This window comes from Symphodus melops, assembly GCF_947650265.1.
Source record: "Symphodus melops genome assembly, chromosome: 21".
Classification (NCBI taxonomy): domain Eukaryota; kingdom Metazoa; phylum Chordata; class Actinopteri; order Labriformes; family Labridae; genus Symphodus; species Symphodus melops.
Window position 1 is genome coordinate 7,548,609 of NC_136711.1, and position 23,342 is coordinate 7,571,950.

The window sequence follows — 23,342 nt, forward strand, 5'->3', positions numbered from 1 at the left end:
GGAAAAAAACCTCTAGTCAGATAATATATGTTGTTTTGCTGGCAGGGACAGTCCAAGTGTAAACACGTCTCTTGACTGCCATTGATTGACATGCCGTGTTGATTTTGTCATTGCTGACACACACACTTGAAGCCATTTAAAAACAAAAGCAAATTCTAGCTTTAAAGTGGACCTGCTGCATGGGCTTTTAAAAGTCAAAGGGTAGAATGTCAACGTCCTCAGGGTATTACATGATGTTCATCAGTAGGACATCAATGTTGGATCACATTTAAAGGATAACTTAAAGCTGCTGTGAAGACTTTTTAGACATTACATTTATGATCCACAAAGGCAAACAGTTATACGATTGATAATTTATAGTTATTTTTAATACTTAAAAAGCTGCTTTTAAGGTGTGATTGAGTTTAGCTATGCAGCTGAAATAGCTTTTATTTACATTTTTCTCCTGCAAAGATTACCAGTTAGGGACATACTTGACTGTAAAAAGACAAGAAAGGACAAGAACAGTAAAGAGATAAGAGCTCCTGCTTTGTCCACAGGAGGCGTCAAAATCAATGCCACCCAGAAATTCCTCACAAGAGATTAAAGAGGTGGGAAAAAACTCGGACAGTGAACATTATTGCATAATCCAAAGATCTTAGGACTTAAGACAACAGCACTTAACATTCATTTTCTTTGAAAATAAAACATTAAGATAATAACAAACCTTGGGTCAGACTCAGCAGAGCAAGGGAGACCTCAGTCAAGTTATCAAACAGCAGAAAGCGACAGTGCTGGTCATTCTGGACAGAAGGGATTATGTTATATTAAACTGTGATTGTGTATACTAGTGGGAGGTCTGCACTGCAGACTTGAGTTTCTTTTTACTGTCAATAGATCTGTAGTCATTAACACAAAGAACTGTGTTATGAAACGCCTGTTTCTCCACTTGGCTGTGTTATCAGGGGAGGCATGGGCCACCCTGAAAATGTGGCAATTTATCCTCTCAGAGGTAGGACTTTAAACCAACTCTTGTCTTTTTTTGCAAAGGCTAGTAGTTTTCTTTACATATCAATGTAGAATATTTTCTTTTGCTAGACATTTTAACTTTTTTTTAAATAAAAACTTTGCACATCTATTTAATAAGACAGATTAATATTAATGTAATGCACTCTGTCTAACTAACTGGCAATGTATAGAGACCAAAACATTACAAGTTAGTGTGCAGGAGTTTGCATGCACCTCTTTAAAGTACTTGGAATTATGACTTTGTACATAGCTCTTGTTTTGTTTCATTAAATAAGATAACTAGACTCTCCTCCTCTGTCGCCCCCGGTGGTTGAACGAACTTCCAAACTCCATTTGATCTGCAGAGTCCCTTCACACCTTTTTTTTTTTTTTTTAGAGATTTATTTTTGGCATTTTGCCTTTATTATGGAGGGAGGAGGGTGGACGGGGGCGGGAATCGGGGGGGGAGCCACAGGCTGGATGGCCTCAATGCATGGGGACGCGCGCACTGCCGCTGCGCCACCAGCGCCCCCCCTTCACACCTTTGAGAAAAAGCTAAGACTCAGCTCTTTCATGACTACCTATGACCTCATGATGAGGATTTTGATATTATTGATAATTATTTATTTATTTTTATTTCCTTTTCAAGCCAGAGGCACATGATGGTGGTAATGACAAAAGTTTTGCTTGATAACACTGTTTTACAAGCTGGTCTCATATACTGATAGCTCTCAGTAACAGCTGCCAATGTTGTGTTTTGCCTATGTGCATTGCCTTTTGGCACCTGTGTCTGATCAGACTTAAGGCTCTCTGTTTGCGCTTTCTGATGTTGTTTCCTCTTTAGATCCTGGCTTGTGTTGTACTTACTCTCTGATGGACGTCACTTTGGATAAAAGTGTCTGCTAAGTCAATCTTAAATATTTCAGCTAATGTTGCTATTGCTGTTATCTTGTGTTATGCTCGATACTATTGGTGAAGTTTAAAAATGCAAATAATAGATTTGTATTTCTGTGCACATTACACTTCAGGCCACCCCTGCATGAGTCAGTGCCCCATTTGAGACACCCAAGTCAAAAATATCTGGTAATACCCTTGTGCAATATCATAAACTCACAGGTCACATCGAGTAATTACAGTATCTTCTGTTGCACTCCGCAGCCATTTACTGTCTTTAACTTTGACTTGACAGCAGGGGCACATCCAAGGATTGGCCTAGGCCCCACTTAAAGTTCTGAAAATCAAGTTGTGATTGATACTGATTAATCACAATTTAGCAATAAAAAAATATCAGCACCAGAAATAATAGAAAACAATCACATCCATCTTCATCTCAATAATTCTCCTCACCGTCATAGAAAAATTACCCATTTGTGTTTATAATTTACTTTTTATTAATGTTGCAGATCAATGCTGCCCAATTTCCCTGTACCTGCACTTCTCCTTTTGCTGTTTTCTGCCCCTGAGCAGCACATTTAATGTAATCTAAAAAATACACTTGCAGAAATTAGAAATATGACCATGTGCATGTGTGATTATAAACAACTGTTAGAAGGATAAAGTAGGAATGAAGGGAGAAGTGATTTAATAGAGGCCATTCATTGGGACACTGTGCCACTAGCTACAGTCTTACATATCCCCTCATAACACAATCTATGCGTTGACTTTTTGTACCTGATTGCTGCCTTTGCTTTCGTTTATCTGCCTCAAAAGAACTCAGTCGCCTCCAAGCACTTTATGCTAAGTTAATTTACCCAAATATATCCACGGCATCATGGTGGCGGCCTCCTTGCTATTCAACATCAACAACTTTGTTAATGGAAACTTGCTGATCCATAAACGTTTGTGCTGTTGACGCTGTTAGCTGGGGGGCAGTTCACATGTGAATTTTAAAAACCCACAAAATCAATGAGGGGCATTTGCAAAGGAGGCATAAGGTGTGTTTAATTATATCTGCGTCACAGGGTTTTATTGTGTGTGTGTGTGTGTGTGTGTGTGTGTGTGTGTGTGTGTGTGTGAATATGCGTATGTGTGTGTGTGTTTGTTTTGGGGGCGGGGGTTGCTGTTCAGGCTCAGGCAGGGGCCTCTTGTATTTAAATAGGGTCACATCTCGGCCTCACCTTGTAAGTGTTGTGCTATATTAAATGCCACTCATGTTAAGTGTGTTGAAAGCCTCCCCTGATGTAGTCAAGACATAATATAAAGGTTAAATTGAAAAATGTCCCTTCAACGCTATAGCTTCGTGCCATGATTGATCTCTCTTGCACAGACAGGAAATGTTGGGCAGAACTCGGCCTTTTTGTAAGAGTGTGAATAAAAAATGTTGTAATAAAGAGTGACAGGATTAGAATTTAAGTGTCAGTCAATCAGGATTCCAAAAGGTCAATAAATAAATTAGCTTAAATGCAGGCAGGACGTTGGTTTGAAAAGGTGGAGATCAGTCAAAACAGGCCTTTTTCTCACAGCAGATTTGCTAAAGTGGTAAAAGTGGTGTTACTGCATACATTAACAACAGCTCTGTTCAAACCAGGTGTCCCATTTTTAATTTCCCACTATGCAAATAAATTACTGCATACAGAAGTTATCAAAGTTTGAAAAAAAGTTTAAAACCTTAAACAATATACAAAGCTATAAATGGGGGCATAGATTATGTTGTGAGGGGATATTAAAATAATTGAAGTTAAACATTTGTAAACAAGAAATCAGAGAGTAAACACAAATTGTTGTGAGTGATTGGTTCAAAAGGCCACTGGTCAAACACAGGCCTTTCACCCATCAGAGCCCTATTCGAGTCCTGCAGAAAGCCAACAGCAAAGTTGAAGCCAAATTTAACTAAACCACACAGTTCAATCACAGTTCATGGAGGCAGAGTAAATTTACACACAGCTGGTGCAACGTTTGACCAACACTTACAAATATTTTTTGGAGTAACTGAGTGCTCTCCTAAACATGAAATCAGCTCCTCTATCATGTTTGAGTGCTACATTTTGGGAGCCATGAGAACATCAACAGCACACTGAATTAGTGTTACTGACTGTATTTCAAACGTCAATTTTCAGATAGTGCATAAATATCAGAGAACAATCCTCTGAAACAGGAGATGCCAGTATGGTGCATTAACATATACTACCCCTTTTTTTAATTTAATGTCATTCTTTAATTTTATTTACAAAAACGTAACAGTGATAGCAAAGAATGGATTTGTTTGTTATTTTACAGTCCAACTGGTTTTATAATAAGAACATGTATGTACAATACTATAGAGAAGGATTACATTTTCTTCAGCAGCTGACAATGAGACAGTTCATCTGCAGAGCCATGAAACTTAAACAGCTGAATGGAATTCAGATGTCAGGGATTTAATTATTTACATTTGTCACTCCTAATGTGAAACGCTATAAAGTCGGGGACCAATCCTCAGCTCCTGCATTCACATGTCAAAGTGTTGTCTGGCAAGACACTGAACCCCAAATTTCTCCTGCTGTCACTAGCATTGTGAATGTGTATGAATGTAATATGTTCATACTAATAGACACTTTACGTAGCAGCCATAAGTAGGTTCATGGGGTGTCTGGTTGGTGAAGAGAGACTTGAAGCTTCATTTCCGACTTTTTAAATGTTAAGTAAAAAAAAAAAAAATCAAGTGGTATACTGTAGATTTAATTTAAAAACTCATATTTTTAACACTTTGGATGCTGAAACTGTCATTTAGAAAAAGGGGGGAAAACTATTATAACAAATGTTTGAAAAAGTTCAAATGACAAAATAAAAGATATTCCACTTTAAAGAGGTAGATTTTTTTTTTCTTTTCTCTAATGATTATGTTCCCAATTTTCAGAAAGGTTTAAGATTGTCAAGAGGAGTTCTAGTGTACGGCCTGGTGGCCCAGGTACTGTACATAGGCCTACAGGTTTCAAACCCTCTTTGCTTATGTGAACCTTTAAAATGGTTTTATCAGCCCTTCACCCAGAACACGCCAGAACCGGTACAGAGACAGTTAATTAAACCGGTTGTACTTATTTGTTAAGTAGCGTTCCAGCACAGTTTAGCAGATGGCTGTTCCGTCATGAGCCCGGGTCTGCTGAAGATTTCTGCCTGTTAAAAGGAAGTTTTTTCTTGCCACGCTATGACGGATTAAGCTGGGCTCTTGTAATATAGCCATAAGTAAGGTCCTTTACCTGCTTTTTGTAAACATAACAATGCGCATGGTCTTGTTACCTGCTCTTTTGTTAATGTTAACAGACAAACAGTAAGGTCCTTTACCTGCTTTTGTAAAGTGTCTCGAGATAACGCCTGTTATGAATTGACGCTATATAAATAAAGATTGATTGATTGATGACTATAGACCACTAAGATCCGCATGTATGCCCCTGAAAACATGGACAAGATCACCTGGTATATTAACGGCCGCGTCGGTATATTTTTCGCCAACAAGATCGACGTTTAAGACAAATTAAGTCTCTGAATTTATGTGTTGCAGTGTAATGTCTGGTCTGTTATTCAAAACTTAAAGTGTTATTTTTTGCGCAAGCAGTTTACTAGTCTAAACATTAGATTACATTTGTTTGCCGTTTAATTGCCCTTTTTTCAAACGCGTCTCTCATTATGTGATTAATGTGCATTTAAACGGTGAGTCACATGAGGGCGAGAGAAAACACTTCGGTAAAGTTAAAAAGATATTCAGAGATTCGGCTACAGGCAAGCGAGAGTCAGTGAATGTGCCAATGCGCAAATGAGTGGACGGATAAGAAATAAAGAGACTGGGAAACTGATCATTTGCTCTACGGTTTACATGTTTACCAGTGAAGTAGTCCTATGTGAATTGCACGGCAGACTTTAATCTTTCAAACTGCTCCGAATCGCGCTGACTACTCATCTGTCTGTGCATCTGCAAATCACCCCCACTGCTCTGTTTATAACAGTATTAACTGGTCATATGCCATGTCTTAAACTCCAGTGTGAGATTTGATGTGTTTTGAAATGTTCTTAAATCGTTTGAGCTACTTCTCTCAGCATCTCCAACTTAAACTGACTTCCAACGGCCCTCCACTAATATCACATAATACTTTGAATGTTCTTTAGGTTTCAATTGTCGCTCCTCTTACCCCCACGTAAGAGGAGCGAGAATTGAAACCTAAAGAATATGAGTATGAACAGTATGCTGCCAATGCACTTTTTATTTACATTAATTGGGCTAATTGAAGTATACTTTAATTTTTAAATTAAATCTGACCTTTGCAATAGGCTGAAAGGAGAGTACCTGGCCATTTGCATGGGGGTCTCCATCAATGGAGAGCCTCTGGAGTTTATGTTTTGACAATTTGTGTTCAATTACAACAAGCAAAAAGTTGTTACAAGAGAACAACGTGTTTCATATATTTAGGCTCTTAATTTTGCGCAAAACTGATGCATTTAACTTTAAAATGTGCAAAAACTTCTCCCGGGGGAGCAAGCCTTCGGACCTCCCTAGGCTGTTGGGTGACCCCCAACCCTAGTCCTGACAGTAGGTCTACATGAAGATTATACCATAAACCTAAGTAAGCCTATGTCAGCAATGGACACTACACAAAACTGTTAAATACTTTATGAGCTCCTTTCTCTGTGTTGTTCTGTTTATCACATTAGGTTTTTAAAATAACTCTTAAACAGCGTCATTTTGCTTTTAATATGTTTTCCATTTCCCACATACTGTACCTCTAAACTTTGTTCTTCATCTATATTTTCAAGTCAGTTGACGTCCTCATGAAGAGTGTCTTTTCTGTCTCTGCACGTCCTCACATTTCCTCCCAGGTTTAGACAGAGATGGTCATGAGGAAAAAGTTCTGATTTTGTCTTCCTTTCAAAGAGTCCAGAAGTGCAGGTTCAGGTGTTGAGGCTCTAGAATGTGTACTGGCGGCCCTGTGGTTGCCATGTGAACGGGGCCATGGGATGACCTGAACCCCGTCAGTGGTGGATCAGGAGTTGACAGGATGTAGTCAATGCTAAACTTGATCTCAGACTCTGGTTTCCCTGGCTGGATAGGATTGAGGTTAAGCTGGTCCTGCTGCTGCCCCAACCTTGGCCTATCAGGGGACAAAGGGCAGAGAGAGGAGTCGGGTTCAGTGCCCCGAGCTACTGGTGCATGCTGATTGGTTTGGCTTTCCGAAGAGTGGAAATGTATTTCTCCTGAATCACGGAATCCGATTTTCATGTTCCTCCTACGCCTGCGACGGCGGAAGTTTCCATTTTCAAAGAGGTCGAGCATCGATTCACAGCCGGTGGCAAAAGTCCAGAAGTTTCCTTTTCCCTTCTCGTTGCCCTCGGTCCGAGGAACCTGAAGAAAAATATGAGATCATAAATAACAAAAACTAGATAAGTGACAATAATTGGATGAAAATTAAGAATAATAATAATTATTACTTCATTATTCCCACGAGGGGAAATTCAGTTTACACTCTGTCTAATGAACATGAACACATACAGGCCGAGATACACACTCATGCACAAACACAAATCCTAGTGACATGCATTAATGGAGAGGTCTCAGAGTGAGGGGGCTGCCCACAGCGAGCACTCCAGAGCAGTTTTGGGGTTCGGTGCCTTGCTGAAGGGCTACCAAACCAATTTCCAGACTTGGGCCTTGCCGGGACTTGTAGCTGCCGGGACTTGAACTGGCAACCCTCCGGTTCCCAACCCAGGTTCCTACAGACTGAGCTACTGCCACCCTAAAATAATAATAATAATAGAATAGTAAAGAAAGGTGATGAAAAGAACCAAAAACTTTAAAATGTTTAATTATTGATGGCAAAAAAAATCTCAGAAATAAAAATACGCATATTTAAAAAACAAAAGTTTAAAACAAAGTTGCTTAGGTGCTTTATTGTCAGGCCTGTGTTGTTGCACCTTGATGAAGCAGCTGTTGAGCGACAGGTTGTGTCGGATGGAATTCTGCCAGGCTCTCTGATTGGAGCGATAATAAGGAAACCTCTTTATGATGAACTCGTAGATTCCCGACAGAGTGACCCGCTGGTCGGGGCTCTGCTGTATCGCCATGGCTATCAGAGCTATGTAGCTACACACACACACGCACACACACACACACACACACACACACACACACAGAAAAACAGAAAAAAACATTAAACAAACATGACTTGATAAAAATGTAACTATCAATCCATTATATGCTTATTATTTTTGAAAATATTCCTTGCTTGAACTAAGATTTGGGGATAAAATTCACAAAAATTACTATAATGCATCGTAACCATAGCAACAACAGAATAAATTATGTGGTTTATATTGTATTGATTATGTATAATATAAATGTTCACTCTATATAGATATAAGACCAAAGACGGGCCAATCAAACTACAGTTTTATGTGCTGCCAACATTCAGAAGACCTGTTCTCAATAAAGTGCTGTAAAGACCGATGATGTTAGTCTAAATGGACTGCTTTGTGTTCGGGAGAAAGTATAGGCTTCTTTAACAGATAGAGAAGAGAGTGCTTTTTATTTTTGATAGGGTCACATGAACAAAAATCAGGCTGAAAAATTATCACAAAGTTACACTTCTTCTCAGCTGTGAAATAATAAAACTATACGATTTATTCGTTTGGGATGGGATGGACAGAAAATTTGAAAATAAATTGAATGGCCAAAATAACAGTAGAGTTTTATGTTTGACAGATATTCAGCAATCACAACTGACTCTAACAACATCATCTAATGCCACTAATCTAACTTTGATTAGACACTAGGAATGCTGTCATATAAAGTGCCCCTTACTTATTTGTTTAAAATGTTATATTTGTAACAAACAAAAACACAATTAATAAAAATGATATAGCTTTTTCAAATAATAATATTTGATCTTAACAAACACATATTTTAGAGAACATCACTTGTAGAAATAATGCCTCATTACAACTTTAAACCACACATCAACTACATTTCTTCTTTGGTTCATTTTTTCATTTTAAAAAGCTACAAAAAACATTTTACCCATTTGGTACATCAAAAGCTGAGAAAGCGCCCAAAATCATTAGGATCAAAAACTACATTTTTACATCTAAAAAGGTCAACTGAAGGCCAAATATCAGCTAACTGATGTCTTTGATATTACATTACGTCTGTTTTTAGAACCTACAAAATGTAAATTAAGATTGGTCAATACCTGTAGGCAGGTCTGCACATTTTCTTCTCTTCATCCGTGCTGGATGAAGGGTATCCATCTCCATCGTAGTTGAAACAGTTGAATGGGTAGTTCGAGTTATCAAACATGTCTACACCTGGAGGAGTCGTGGAAGCGTGGAGTTTACAGCGTTTAACAGTAACCCAGCACCACCCTGACACCCTAACACCCTAACACCCTGTCCTGCTGCTCCTCTGCTCTACTATGTTCAGCTCAGGCTGACACTCAAGGCTCTGCTGGAGATGGCTGCCTCATTCCCCCCACCCCCACCCCCCCACACACACACACACCCACCCCGCCCCCACACACACACACACACACACACAAACAAAAACACACCTACACACACAGCACTCTCCTACTCCTCCTAGTCCCAGCTTGGTCCCTGCACACAGGATCTTGCCTTTGACGTCTTTAAACTCTTGTTTAAGTGTTTATCTCGTTCTAATAACAATTAAGATTCACAAATGTAGACTTTTAAATCAATTCTTCCATTTAATACAAATGTATTTTACAACCAACACCGCACATGTTTAAGATATCAATATGAGGGCCTATTGAAAAACATCAAAAATGTATCTCTCAGTCTATCAGTATGCATTCAAACAAACAATATTACAGAATTCACTGACTTGACTTGTCTTCCTTGGAGTTTCTGAGCTCCGTTGGACCTACTGGCTGCTCTATTTGTAGTGTCTTCAGATGACAACTTGTCACTCTTCAAGTAGCCTGTGGGAAAATTAAAAAGTTGTGGAAAAATTTAGATGACACAACACCATAGCTTTACTGATAACCTTAAAGACCCCAGTTTTTGAGAAAACAATTAAAGCAACCAATAGACAGCTATTTTTGGCTGCTCTCAGCACACGTTGGCTGTTGTAGTGTGAAAGGATATAGTGTCTTGTTTCCCGATCACAGGGGGAAAAATATCTAATTTTAAAATTGACTTGCACAAGGTGTTCCTTTTTAATTTGGACTCCATTGCGCTGGTCCAGTCGAGGCTGACTCACAGTAGCACCCTGAGTGACTTTGCTGGACTCACCTCACCCATGATTCTGGGTGGTCGGTTAAACTTGTAGTCCTCCTTCATGTTTTATTTTGTTTCTTTTTATAGCCTTATCTCTAGAACTGTACTCAAAACAGCCAGCCCCAAACCAACAAACAACATCCTTTGCATCTTTGTTTTCTCTCTCTTAACTCTTCTGTGTGTGTGTGTGTGTGTGTGTGTGTGTGTGTGAAGAGAGAGAGAGAGAGAGAGAGTGTGTGTGTGTCTGTGTGTCTGTGTGTGTGTGTGTGTGTGTGTGTGTGTGTGTGTGTGTGTGCGCGCGCGCCTGTGTGTAAGTCTGTGTCTGTGTCTGTGTCTGTGTGTGTTAAATCCACTCTGGCAGACGTTTAGTCAACTACAGGAAGTTTTAGAGATGCTATCAATAATGCTCTATAATGGTCATAAATTGTTTCCGTGTCTATGAAACAGGGGGATGTGTATTTTAAAGGATCTTGACGGGGCAATTGGAGGTCTCCTGTGGGACGACAGAGGGCAGAAAACAGCCTGAGGTCTGTGGGGCCTCTGTGTGTGGCCTTGCTGCTGTAGGAGAGGCTTATGGGAGTTTAAATGGTCAATACAGAGACATAAAAGCAAGGTTTTTTGGAGCTGCACAAAAGTCAACATTTGAGTTATTTTAAGGTGCAAACAAAGATTTTTTTCAATTGTTCATAAAATAATAATAAAATAGGCATGATTAAAATTGTTGTTTTTAAATCCTGACAGGAGTTAATAACTAATGTGATCTGAAAAAGGAAAAAAGAAAATCCTTAATCTGTAGCAGTTGAAAGCCTGCAAAAACTTCGGCCAATGTCTGCCATGAGGCACCAGTCTGATGAACCAATCATGACTCCCTATTTGTTTGTGCAAAAAGCATGTCACTGATGACTGTTTATTGAGTTTGGCCGTTGTGAGTAGTAAAATAGTCACTTAAAAAAAAAGAATCTGATATGATAAAGATAAATGTTGACTTACTGGTGAATGAGACATGAAACGACATAGGGCCTGATTTACTAAAGGTTTGCGTGTATTAAAACGTGTGCAAACTTGATACCACCAGCAAAAAATGTGCTATCTGATTTACTAGCAGCGTACAGTGAGGATTGCGTCTTTCATATGAGCAAAATAACACGTATTGTCCAAATAGTACGTTTGCCTTAATGAATATGCAAAACGAGGCGTTTCTGCCTCAGCGTGCAAAATACTGGGAGGAGAAAATGTAAATAAGTTAAGTTAGTACGCGCAATGTGATTTACCAAGCCAGGCAAAAATTGCGGTGGTTGTGATGGTGTCTGAATTTAACACCTTTGAAAAGAACGTGCTAATCCAAGAGCCCCAGTGTTATGCACTGCAGGCTGCAGTTAGGAGGAGACATAGGCACAATAAAAGACGTGTGAACATGTTTAAATGACAGAAAAATAAATGGTATGCATTCATTTTGTATCTTGTATACTATTTCCTGTGTAACCAGCCTGACGGGCATTTTCCATGCTCCCCCTGGTGGACACTTTATATCACTTGTATTTTCTTAAGTTTCATTTTCTCCCTCAGTTTAGTTTCATTTATACAAAGAGCATCCTACAGTGTGCATGCAGTTCAGTTGTCTCCTTACGTTTAAGCCTTGGAGTTGATATGTCCGTAAGTAACAAGTCATGTGTTGTTTAATGTATTTTTATGAAGAAAGATTTTGTTCGTGAAGAAAACAGTAAGCCTCCAGATGGCAGTAAAATGGAGATCTGTTTGCTAACAGCTAAATAGCTAACATTGAAGCATTGTGATTATTATCATATTTTCCTGAGTTGTTTAGCTGCTGGATAAATGTGTTTAAAAATATTATACGTGATGTTACATGTGACTACAAAGGGTTACAATTCATAAGGACTTAAAAAGTAGTTTAAATAATGTTTTCATCTCAAGCTATTGATGTACAGTACTTTATACATTTAACTATTTACATTATAATTTCATGTGTATACGTTATATGTGCAGTACATTGTCACAACATTTGTACTGTATTTTTCAGTTTTACAGAAACGATCATCACTGAAGCCACCTTGTTCAAGAAAACGGTTTTAGTGGAGTTTTTGTTCGCTATCTGTCTAGCCTTGCTCAGAAACGCAATCATGAGGACAGAATATCTTGCTTCAATGATAGTTTAAAAGAAACGCCATGATTAAACTGTAACTGAAAATTCACAGCTTCTGCATTCAAAAGAATTTCAACATTGACACTAATGTCGTCGTATTTCCCTCTTCTCGCCAACATTACATTTTAAACTGGGCATTTCATTTTCTCGGGTTGTGTGTCTCTGGTGCGCTCCGGAGCGCGCTCGTCTCTTCACTCTACAGCCCCCTCCCCTGCTGCTGCGCTGTGGGACGCTTGAATGGGGGGCTCACCATGCTTGTACCCCCAACTTCAGTACCTGTTGCCAGACACAGCGCTGACCAGTTTCTGGTGCGCAACGATGGCACGAGTGGCGCACACACTGCGCACCAGTGCCACAGAGGACCGTGTTTAATACTAAGGTTTTCTTATAAGCCACTTTTTCCTTTTGTTATATTCAGATTTATCTGCTATTACTTGAAAATACAGGAAGTTCATTTGCCACTAACTAATACCTATTTTGCGCTTGCAGTCGTCCAGCTTTCCGTCCAAACTCTCTGTGATGTGAACCAGTAGAACACGCAAAAGCCTGACTAAAATACTACCGCCTCCACAAGGTTTGCACCTGACGTCATTCACGCAAATGGTCTTAGTAAATCACCCGCAAAACGCCCACAAGCCAAACGTACAAACTTTTGCAATGAGCATGCAATTTAGTACTCTTTAATTGAGATCTTAGTAAATCTGGCCCTATATGGGCCTGTCATTTAAACATGTTCACACGTCTTTTATTGTGCCTATGTCTCCTCCTAACAGCAGCCTGCAGTGCGTAACACTGGGGCTCTTGGATTAGCACGTTCTTTTCAAAGGTGTTAAATTCAGACACCGTCACAACCTGGCTTGGTAAATCACATTGTGTGTACTAACTTAACTTCTTTGCATGTTCTCCTCCCAGTATTTTGCGCACTTGGGCAGAAACGCCTCGTTTTGCATATTCATTAAGGCAAACGTACTAAATGAACAGTACGTGTTGTTTTGCTCATATGAAAGACGCAATCCTCACTGCACACTGTTAGTAGATCAGATAGCACATTTTTTGCTGGTGGTATCAAGTTTGCACACGTTTTAATACACGCAAACCTTTAGTAAATCTGGCCCATAGTGTCTAAACAATGCAAGTGATAAGCTCAGGTCTGTTTTTGGAGCAACATGCATGTACACGAGGGGCGTAGCTTTTTGAGGGAGCATCTGTGCATCAATAGGGAGGCAATGGAGAGGGTCTCGAGTTTTAAATTCCTGGGTGCAAATCGTTGAGTACCTGACCTGGAACCTGAACACCTCCTGAATATTTAGCAGAGACTGTTCTTCCGAAAGAACTCTAAGACACAACAGGCTTCCTCAGAAACTACAGTTTCTACTGCTGCACAATTCAGAGTATCCTGATCTATTGTTTCACTGTATGGTACTCCAGCTGCATTGCTGCACTGCCTCTCCCAAACCTGAACTACATCCACTCAAGCTGTCTCCTCACATGAGCCATTAACGGCCTGCAGGAATCCTCAAGCCCCGGTAACCCCCTCTTCATCACCAGTCTCAGATAGACTGACAAACTCCAACACACACAAAAACAGGCTTCGGAACAACATCTTCCCCAGAGCTGTCGACACGCTACAAACACGCACTGACAGATAGAACTCACCCCTGGGCTCAGTGCAATCTTGGAACAACAATGGACTGTGCAATTACTGTTGTGTTCTAATTCCCTATATTTTAATTTTTAGAGTACATCCATCGAGTACCGTCATGGAGTTGTGGGAAATACCCTGCTCTAATATGAGCTCAGCTGTGAAATCTCTGTACTTTAAGAGTTGTTTGGAACATTGTATTTGTTTTTATAAGACTTTTCTGTAACTACAACTGCCATATTTAACTACAATTATGAAATTACTGCAACCAACTAAAACATAAAGTGACAATGGATACATGTTTGCATTTCAAAACAGTTTAACAGTTTAAACATTTTGTTTCATGATTGTGACATATTTATCACTTTCAGTGAAGAACAAAAATATCCTGCATTTGGAGTTGGAGTTAAAGAATCATAACACCTTCATTACTACTGAGGTATATTATGTTGGGTTAAAACTGTGTGCTGCTGGTATAACAATACAATACAATTTCTTTCAGCATGCAGTCACCACCACAGTGTCAGCTATCAAGATTTGTATGGGCCTCTTTCAGAGCAGCAGGGCAGACTGATTGAGAAACATTTCTGAACAGAAACGAGCAGCTGAAAGGAGAGGAGGAGGTCAGTGAAGCAGGTTGGTCTGAGTTGAGATCAGATAAGCCCTCCCTGGTTCACTCCCATGACCAGGCTTCCTCTGTCTGTGGCTGCTGCAGCGATTACAGCCTGCACTTCTCTGGTCACTTTCTGTCTCTCTGATGGTTGTCTTACAGTCTGCTTCCTCCAGTCAGAGCTCCATCTGTGTGCGTGCGTGTGTGTCTGAGTGTGCATGAATTTATGTAAACCAACCAAGAAATGTTTCCGGGGGCTGTTCTGTGAGGAAAGGTTATCAAAACACTATAGTATAGTGGGAACTGTAAACATGCACAAAGCCAAGGCTGAGGGCCATTTTCCTCTGCATGGTTCTGTGCAGCCGCCCTTACTTAAATCCATTCGGTACTGCTCCAGAGCTGGCCTGTGTGCACCTGGGTTTTCACAGGCCACTACACCCAATTGGCACACCCAATGTGTACCAACACTGCTCTTACTCATTGGGCTATTTTCTTCTAATCTTGATTGACTTTCCCAGACAGATTTGCATTTTGGTTAAAAAAATGGAATTAGTTCTGACCAGCTCGTGTCTTGATTTGCATACAGTACCGTGCGATGAATTTTTGTCAGTTTAGATTTTATGAAGGATGAGCATTATTCACAATGAGTGGGTGTTGAGGGCGCCTGTCTTTAGGATGACTAAAAGTTAGGTCGACACAGTTTTTCCAGGGTGAAGACCAATGCTGATTGGACTCCAATCAGGATTCGTCCATGGACTTCAATCAGGGTTCGTCCATTCATATTTACAGTCTATGATTGATGTCGTTTGATGTTTGTTTGTATGATGTTTTCTGCTTCTATTCTAAGCCTGGCCATATCCTTTCTGCATCTGGTTTGACTGGATTTGAACAAGCACATTCAGTAGGTTTTTTACAATTCAAAAGCTGTCATACAATATTTACCGCCTGTTTAAAGGGGCACATTACATACAATAAACGTGATTTGATTTCACTATGGAATACTTTTCTGTTTTGGAGAAACAGCAGAGATTGAACTTCTTAATTACCTCATCAGGATGAGGTAATTAGGTCAAAGTAGTGACCTTAAAAGGGGTACTCAAACTATTTAACATGTTATAAGCAAATGCTGAGACATATGAACTGTGTGGTACTCAAAGCTGTGAACACAGTAAAGGGAACTTTTTGGGGGGTTCTAAAGCTTGAACTTTGAGATGTGAGTGACACACAAAGTTACAGCCACTTTTTCTGGGAATTTGCCCTTATTTTTGTAATTGTTCCTTTATTCATTTTTTACTCCTTCAAAAATAACCCTATTACTGACTGGAGGCTTTCTATGTTTTAATATCCACAAAGAAATATTCTATATTCATTAATGTTTACTACAGCCCTAAATGGACACATGCATAATGCCCCCTTGTGGACATACACAAAAGTGCATTACTGGAGTTTAAAATTGAGTTGATCTGATGTCACTGATTATAATTCAGTTAAAACTTTTTTTTTTTTCCATCGACAAAAAAAAACACACCTTTAAAATCACCAATCAAAAGAAGGCTTCTTTTCAGGAAGGTGATTTTACAGGTGTTTTTTTTATTTTTATTTTTTTTACTGCTATTTAGTTTCTGATATGTGCTCATCGTTTTTATTAACTGTTTTACTTTGTTCACAGCACATATTTCATGTGTGTCTGAGGGGAGAGGGGAGCCATTCCTCCAAAGGTTTTCTTAAATTTTATCAAAACAAGGAGGGGAGACATTTTTTCCAGGTTTTTTTTTGATGCCATTTGAGGCCAATGGTGATTGTGGGTTATATTAATAACATGTAACTGGATGCAGCAGGATCAGAGCTGACTTCTTTAGTAGCCTAATAGTATATAAAACATACACATTGAACACAGACAAACTCACAAACTTTTACTTAGGAATAAAACAAAAAAAATCACGATCAAATTCTGCTCATTTGTTTTATTGCACTTTTACCATGATGCAAATAAGTGAAAAAAAAATCAACAGAAACCATGAGTTTAATAATAAAAAGAAGCATTTTTACTTTAAGAACACACCCTCTAAATGTTCTCTGTTGGCACACACACACCTCCACATACACCGCAATGATCTGATAGGACAATGAAAACTCAGACTGTGTAATTAAACACTTATGGAAGAGATGGTGTCAGCGCACACACATACACATATATGTAGACCTCCCTATCTTAACTAAAGCTCGTACCCTGGAGCATTTGAATCCTTTCTGCTATAAAACCAGACATTCAAGTATTTCTATCATTGCACAGGCACTATATTTTCCTACTGAATATATTAACTTTCAGCCAGACACCAACAGTTCAGCTTTCAGCTGTTGGTCTTCCATGAAATATACATCCTGAAAAATACTCTTGCCACAACAGCAACTGGACATCAAATATATTACAAAGAAACATAAAATATAAAACTATCAGTGATACATTTGGCTTTTTGACCTCAATTCTGTTTGCATTGTTAAAAAAGTTCAAATGAAGATTAAATGTTGTAAACACAGGTGGAAACTCAGTTAAGTACTTGTTGTATCTATAAACCATATTTAAAGTGTTTTTGATGCCTACTGGGAGTTCTGGCAGCTGCTTTTGCACATGCTCAGTTTGCCCTCCAGTGGACAAATGAGGAAGCACATGCTACTGCTAGATGTAAATTCAACAGTTCATTTAAACAGAAAATTTGATTTTACTGCTTAGAATTCATTTCAAACAAATAAATATGAATTTCAATAAATACTCTTTCAAGTACAAGTAACATTTATAGGTGAAAAAAATTAAAGGAGTAAACCTGCACTCCAGTCAAATATTCCATCTTAGAGTCAGCTCTGCAGAAATAAAATAATTAAAAAGATGTTTTGCAACAAAAATAGTTTTTCATCAAATCAATAAAACATTGTTTTGATAATTAAGACAACAGGGACTTCCATCTCTTCCTCCAAAACACTTGCAATACCAACAATACGTATAAACACAGAATTCAACTTGTGAAGAAGGCCGAGGAGGAGAAGAAGAGGCGGGAGGGGGATAAAGTTTTTTACAAGTCCTTCAGAATTCACTGAATTCAAAAGAAGGGTCCAGAATGAGACAAAGAGAAGGCGTCTCTTGCAAGACAAGGTGGTGCTGTGTGAGACGAAGGGTGTTTCTAACCTACACTACAGTCAGGGGCTGGATATTTTAAGGAGTCTGGGTGACGTGTAGGGCGGGGGGTTGTCTCCTTGGAAACCTGCCCCCAGATCCAAAGAGTTCCATCCAGCAGGCATCCACTCCCACACAGCAGTTCTATTTCCCCCAGAAAGGCGCCTTTTCTGTAAGATCAGCGAAAAAATCTTAGAGTCCTCTGAGAGAAATTCACTCCAAATGCAGCTCGTTTTTCTAACAGGTTACCAGGTCAGTTTAAAGAGAGAAACTGACTGATTCCAGTCCCCCGTCTCCAGAATTGAGTCTTTTTAAGCTGCCAGCTTCCCTGGACAGCTACCTATGTCGTGAGCTAATGTGGGTTAAGTCTGTCCCATGGGGTCCCTGTAGGTCGTCCTCTACAACATAACTGTAGCCCTCTTTATCAATGCAGTCAGACAGCACATTCAGGACCTAGTGATGAAGAAATACAAACATGTTAATATTTGAAATGTTTGACATGAAGCAGAGGTGAGTGCTGATTTTTCTGGGCATGGGCTTATGCAGGGGAAGCTTGAAGTACGCATGCTCACACGTTGCGTGCCTCTGAATATATATATTGTGACTACTAAGACTTAAGGATCGTTCAGATACTACATTCCTGTGTCAAGTTTTTAATAAAAAACACAAAAAAACCACTCAAACAAAGAACAACTGATGAATATGTACTACACTAAAATGTCCTAAAATATACAGGAAGTTTGTTTCATTGCATCCCAAGAAGTTTGTCTAAACTTAAGTCCCACTTTAGACCAGACAGATCATAGCTCAATATAATGGGGTGGCTTTCAGATTTCAGAGTATCCTATACCAACCCAGCCCAGATCCTGGACACTCCACAAATAAGTTTAAAACTCCAAAGGGTCCTTTAAAAAGAGCAGATGCTCTTAGGGATTGATAAACATCTATGGGAAAACAATAATTATCTTTCTTGATGCCACTAAGAGTCCAGCATTCAGACAGCTTAGCCAACAGTTATCTTGAAAAAGGCGGGGAGAGCTCCATTCGAATCTTCATACCTGGCGTAGTCGGCGGTCCATAGCATCCAGGTGTAGCTGGATGAGGATGGGACTGAGGCGGTCCCTCACCAGGGACTCTGCCATGAGCATGGACAGCTTGTATTCTTCCTTAGCCAGCAGCTGCAGACGTAAGTGGGTCGACTTCCTTACCCTGCAGAAACATAGAGCCGCAGAGGAGGAAGTCAGTTCTACCCATAGGCTCTGCAGCACTGATGTGAATAGCCAACTCATCACTTATGTTTCTGTTATTTCTCACCAGGATAGACAGGACAAATAAGGTACCACAACATAGGTCTTACCTGCAGCACTGAGTCAGCGGCACCAGAATGGACTTCTCATCATGGGAGTGCTTTCCAAAGCTGAGAATAACATAGGAGCATAGATGATTTTAAAGATGATAACTGCTATTGTGCAACTTGTTTGTTGTGTGAAACTGTTTTATGTCAAGTTTTTGTGTGATTGCCTATTTTCCTCCATACTTCACTTTATGTGCTTTCATAAAAAACATAATTGAATTTTAAATTGATCTATTCGTGACTTTAATCTGCAATACTTGATGAATCTTTAGTATAGTATACATTTTTAATTGTGCATTATATACAGAAAACCCCTCATTTACTGATAGATAGATAGATAGATAGATAGATAGATACTTTATTGATCCTGAGGGAAATTCAAGGCATCCAGTAGCAGTATACAGACAGGCAGGACACAAGACATTAGTTACAATACACATCCGCTGTCCCCCCTCCCCTCTGTATACAATAATCCCCCAAACAAGATTTAGCAGCCCCTATGTGACTAAAAGTAAATATAATTATAGGTTAAACCTGTGCAGTTAGCATTAGCATTAGACTTAAAACTTATATAGCATAATATATATATAGCATACATAGCATACATATATATATATAGCATACTCTCATCATATCTTCAACTGAACTAACACATAAAGGTTGATCAACTTCAACATGATATTTTATTCTAAAAAGTAAACAAATAACCATGATCACCTTCATCATACCTCCATCATCTTCCAAGATGTGTCAACTAATTTTATTACACTTCGAAGGACCAATATGAAAGACAATTTAAAAATGACCTTATAATCAAACAATAAGTGCTGGATTCTCTGCTAACAAATCAGCAGCAAGTGTCTCCACAGGCATTTTGGACGCCCCTCGGTTTGCCAGACGTGAGACCAGTTAATATGACGGACTCGGTGTAACAGCAATAAAGGTGGGTAAACTGGTTCAGATATAACTGATTCTGACCTTAAAAGCCTCTGTATTTTCCAATAAGCCCCTTGAATAAAAACATAGTAAAACTAAGTTAGTATTGGAGATGCATTTGAAAAATGAAGAAAAGTTGGAACTCAGAAAGGTTTTTAGACCAATGCAGAGTTGATTCAATATGGAAGCTTCAGAGTCTGTGACACCGCAACCTGCAAACCCATCAACACTAGGAAAGAGGGAGCAGGGGGAGACAGCTCTCTCCAATCTTTTGAATTTGGATTGCAGTACTCCACAACATCCTCAGCGTGAAGACAGCTCATCCCTCAGACACCCGCGGTATCTGAAGGAGAGATACCGCAGGTCCTCCCTTCCTGCTGCAGTCAGACCGTTTAACCAAGCATGCTCCCAGTAGATCAAACACACCAAACTGGACAATTTACTCCTACTTCTCGTGCAATAATAATGTCACCTGATCTTATTTGTGTTTGTATTTTTTAAATTTGATTGCATTGCAATATTTATTTATGGGACAATTTGTGCAATAACATTCCATCCTTATATGCACTGTATGCATACTAGTGTTCATACTGTTAACACAGGCTTACATCTTTAAGTTACTGGCATTTCAACTGTTCCTTTTTTGATGCATATTTTTACTAGCTCTTTAATTTATGCATATTTTTTTACTAGCTCTTGATTATTGTTTTGGTGCATATTTTTTCTTTCTACACTTATATTTTTATCTATTTTAATTTTTTGCACTGTGTGATTTTCTTGCTGCTGTAACACTGTAAATTTCTCTGCTTGCGAGATGAATAAAGGATTATCTTATCTTATATTATTTTGACTTCAACCACTGCAATTTACGGACTGTATTCAGATAAGATACAGTGGGTACATAGTGTATTCAGACCCCTTTGTTTCATTGCAGCCATTTGCGATGATCAAAAAAGTTCAATTTATTTATCATTAATGTACACTAAGCACCCCATATTGACAGAAAAAACAGACATGTTTGCAAGTTTATTAAAAAAGAAAAACTTAAATATCACATGGTCATAATTATTCAGACCCTTTTCTGTGACACTTATATTTAACTAACATGCTTTCCATTTCTTCTGATCCTCCTTGAGAGGGTTCTGCTCCTTTATTGGAAACTGATTGGACTTGATTAGGAAAAGCACACACCTTTCTATATAAGACCTTACAGCTCACAGTGCATGTCAGAGCAAATGAGAATCATGAGGTCGAAGGAACTGCCCAAGGAGTTCAGAGACAGAATTGTAGCAAGGCACAGATCTGGACAAGGTTACAATAGAATTTCTGCAGCACTCAATGTTCCTAAGAGCATAGTGGTCTCCATAATCCTTAAATGGAAGAAGTTTAGGACGACCAGAACTCTTTCTAGACCTGGCTGTCCAGCCAAACTGAGCAGTCTGGGTGAAGAGCCTTGGTGAGAGAGGTAAAGAAGGACCCAAAGATCACTGTGGCTGAGCTCCAGAGATGCAGTAGGGAGATGGGAGAAAGTTCCACAAAGTCAACTGTCACTGCAGCCCTCCACCAGAGTGGCCCAACGGAAGCCTCTCCTCAGTGCAAGACATATGAAAGTCTGTACAGAGTTTAAAACACATGAAGAACTCCCAGACTATGACAAAGACGATTCTCTGGTCTGATGAGACCAAGGTTGAACTTTTTGGAATTAATTCTAAGCGGTATGTGTGGAGAAAAACAGGCACTGCTCGTCACCTGCCCAATACAACCCCAACAGTGAAACATGGTGGTGGCAGCATCATGCTCTGAGGTTTGTTTTTCAGCTGCAGGGACAGGATGACTGTTTGCAATTGAAGGAATGAGGAATGCCGCTCAGTACAGAGAAATCCTGGAATAAAACCTCTTCCAGAGTGCTCAGGACCTCAGATTGGACCATGGGTTCACAGTCCAACAAGACAATAACCCCAAGCAAACAGCTAAAATTGAGCTAAAAGGAGTGGCTTCAGAACAAGTCTGTGACCATTCTTGACTGGCCCAGCTAGAACCCTGATCTCTGAAGACCTGAAAATGGCTGTCCACCAACGTTTACCATCCAACCTGACAGAAATGGAGAGGATCTGCAAGAAAGAATGGCAGAGGATCCCCAAATCCAGGTGTGAAAAACTTGTTGCATCATTCCCAAGAAGACTCATGGCTGTACAAAAGCGTGCTTTTACTGATAACTGAGCAAAGGCTCTGAATACTTATGACCATGTGATATTTCTGTTTTTCATTTTTCAATACATTTGCAAAAAATTATACATTTCTGTTTTTTTTTCTGTCAAGATGGTGTGCATTGTACATTGTACATTAATGAGATAAAAAATTAACTTTTTGGATTTTGGCAAATGGCTGCAATGAAACATAGAGTGAAAAATTTAAAGGGGTCTGAATACTTTCCTTACCCACTATATATATATGTCAATTGTAAACAATGTTAATTAACAGCGTGGTCTGGCATGATGGGGTTCATGTTTATGTTGTAAACCGACTAGCTCCCCCTGCTGTTGTACAGCCTGCCAGCTTGTCTCACCAGTCTTAATGCCACCCCATTAGCATACCATAACAAAGAACAGTACCATCACAGACTGGTAGAAAGTCTTGAGGAGTGGAGACACTAAATGATCTGAGTCCTCTCAGTAAAAACAGCCTGCTCTGTCCTTTCCTCCTCCTCATTGTCATCAGTGATGCACCCCACAATGGAGGATTGTGGGGTGGAAGACTTTCGGAAGTCGGAAGACTTTTGGAGGTGGCAGGAACCAGAGTTAAACCTAAAGTCTTAGGTAAAGAGAGTGAAGAGAAAAGGCACCCGGACAGTTCCTTGGGGTACTCCAGTGTTGCCCGTCACCACAACATTAGGGTTGCTACAGGCAAAAGCTGAAACAAACAAACCCTGTCACCAAACAGGTCAAACTCTGGACCCCAGAGACTGAGAGCACCCTTCAGGACTGTTTGGCTCAGGCAGACTGGGATGTGTTTAAAGCTTCAGCCACTCTGGATGACTTTTCTGTCAGCTACAAGACCATACTGAGTATTGGACTGGGTATGTGAGCCCCTATGTTGATAACATTATGTCCACCATACAAAACAGGAACTTCCCAAACCAGAAGCCTTGGATTAACAGCCAGGTGTGCCTCAAAGTGCGTGCTTGCTCTTTTACATTTAGAACTGGCAATGAGATGGAGTACACAATTGCAAAGAATGGCTTGAGGAAAGCCATCACAATGGGCAAGAGGCAGTACACTACAGACT

At 39.5% G+C, this 23,342-nt stretch overlaps 2 protein-coding genes across 2 annotated transcripts in view; both read right to left on the reverse strand.

Annotated features, from left to right (window-relative positions):
- Positions 1-6,823: 6,823 nt before the first annotated feature.
- On the reverse strand, positions 6,824-9,319 carry foxl3 (forkhead box L3; the record flags this gene model as incomplete). The annotated part of the gene is made up of 3 exons (XM_079333846.1): positions 9,141-9,319; positions 7,867-8,035; positions 6,824-7,297 (listed from the first exon to the last, which is right to left on the reverse strand). Exons 1-3 carry the CDS (start codon positions 9,245-9,247, stop codon positions 6,824-6,826), a joined length of 750 nt encoding a protein of 249 aa, XP_079189972.1. The 5' UTR covers positions 9,248-9,319.
- Positions 9,320-16,553: 7,234 nt separating this feature from the next.
- Positions 16,554-23,342, reverse strand: part of fam20cb (FAM20C golgi associated secretory pathway kinase b) — a 66,062-nt gene continuing 59,273 nt past the window's right edge. Inside the window, exons 9-11 of the mRNA XM_079372413.1 lie at positions 19,125-19,184; positions 18,826-18,976; positions 16,554-18,220 (exon numbers count right to left, since the gene is read on the reverse strand). Coding sequence (XP_079228539.1) covers positions 18,104-18,220; positions 18,826-18,976; positions 19,125-19,184 — 328 coding nt within the window. The 3' untranslated portion in view covers positions 16,554-18,103. The remainder of the gene's footprint in view (positions 18,221-18,825; positions 18,977-19,124; positions 19,185-23,342) is intronic.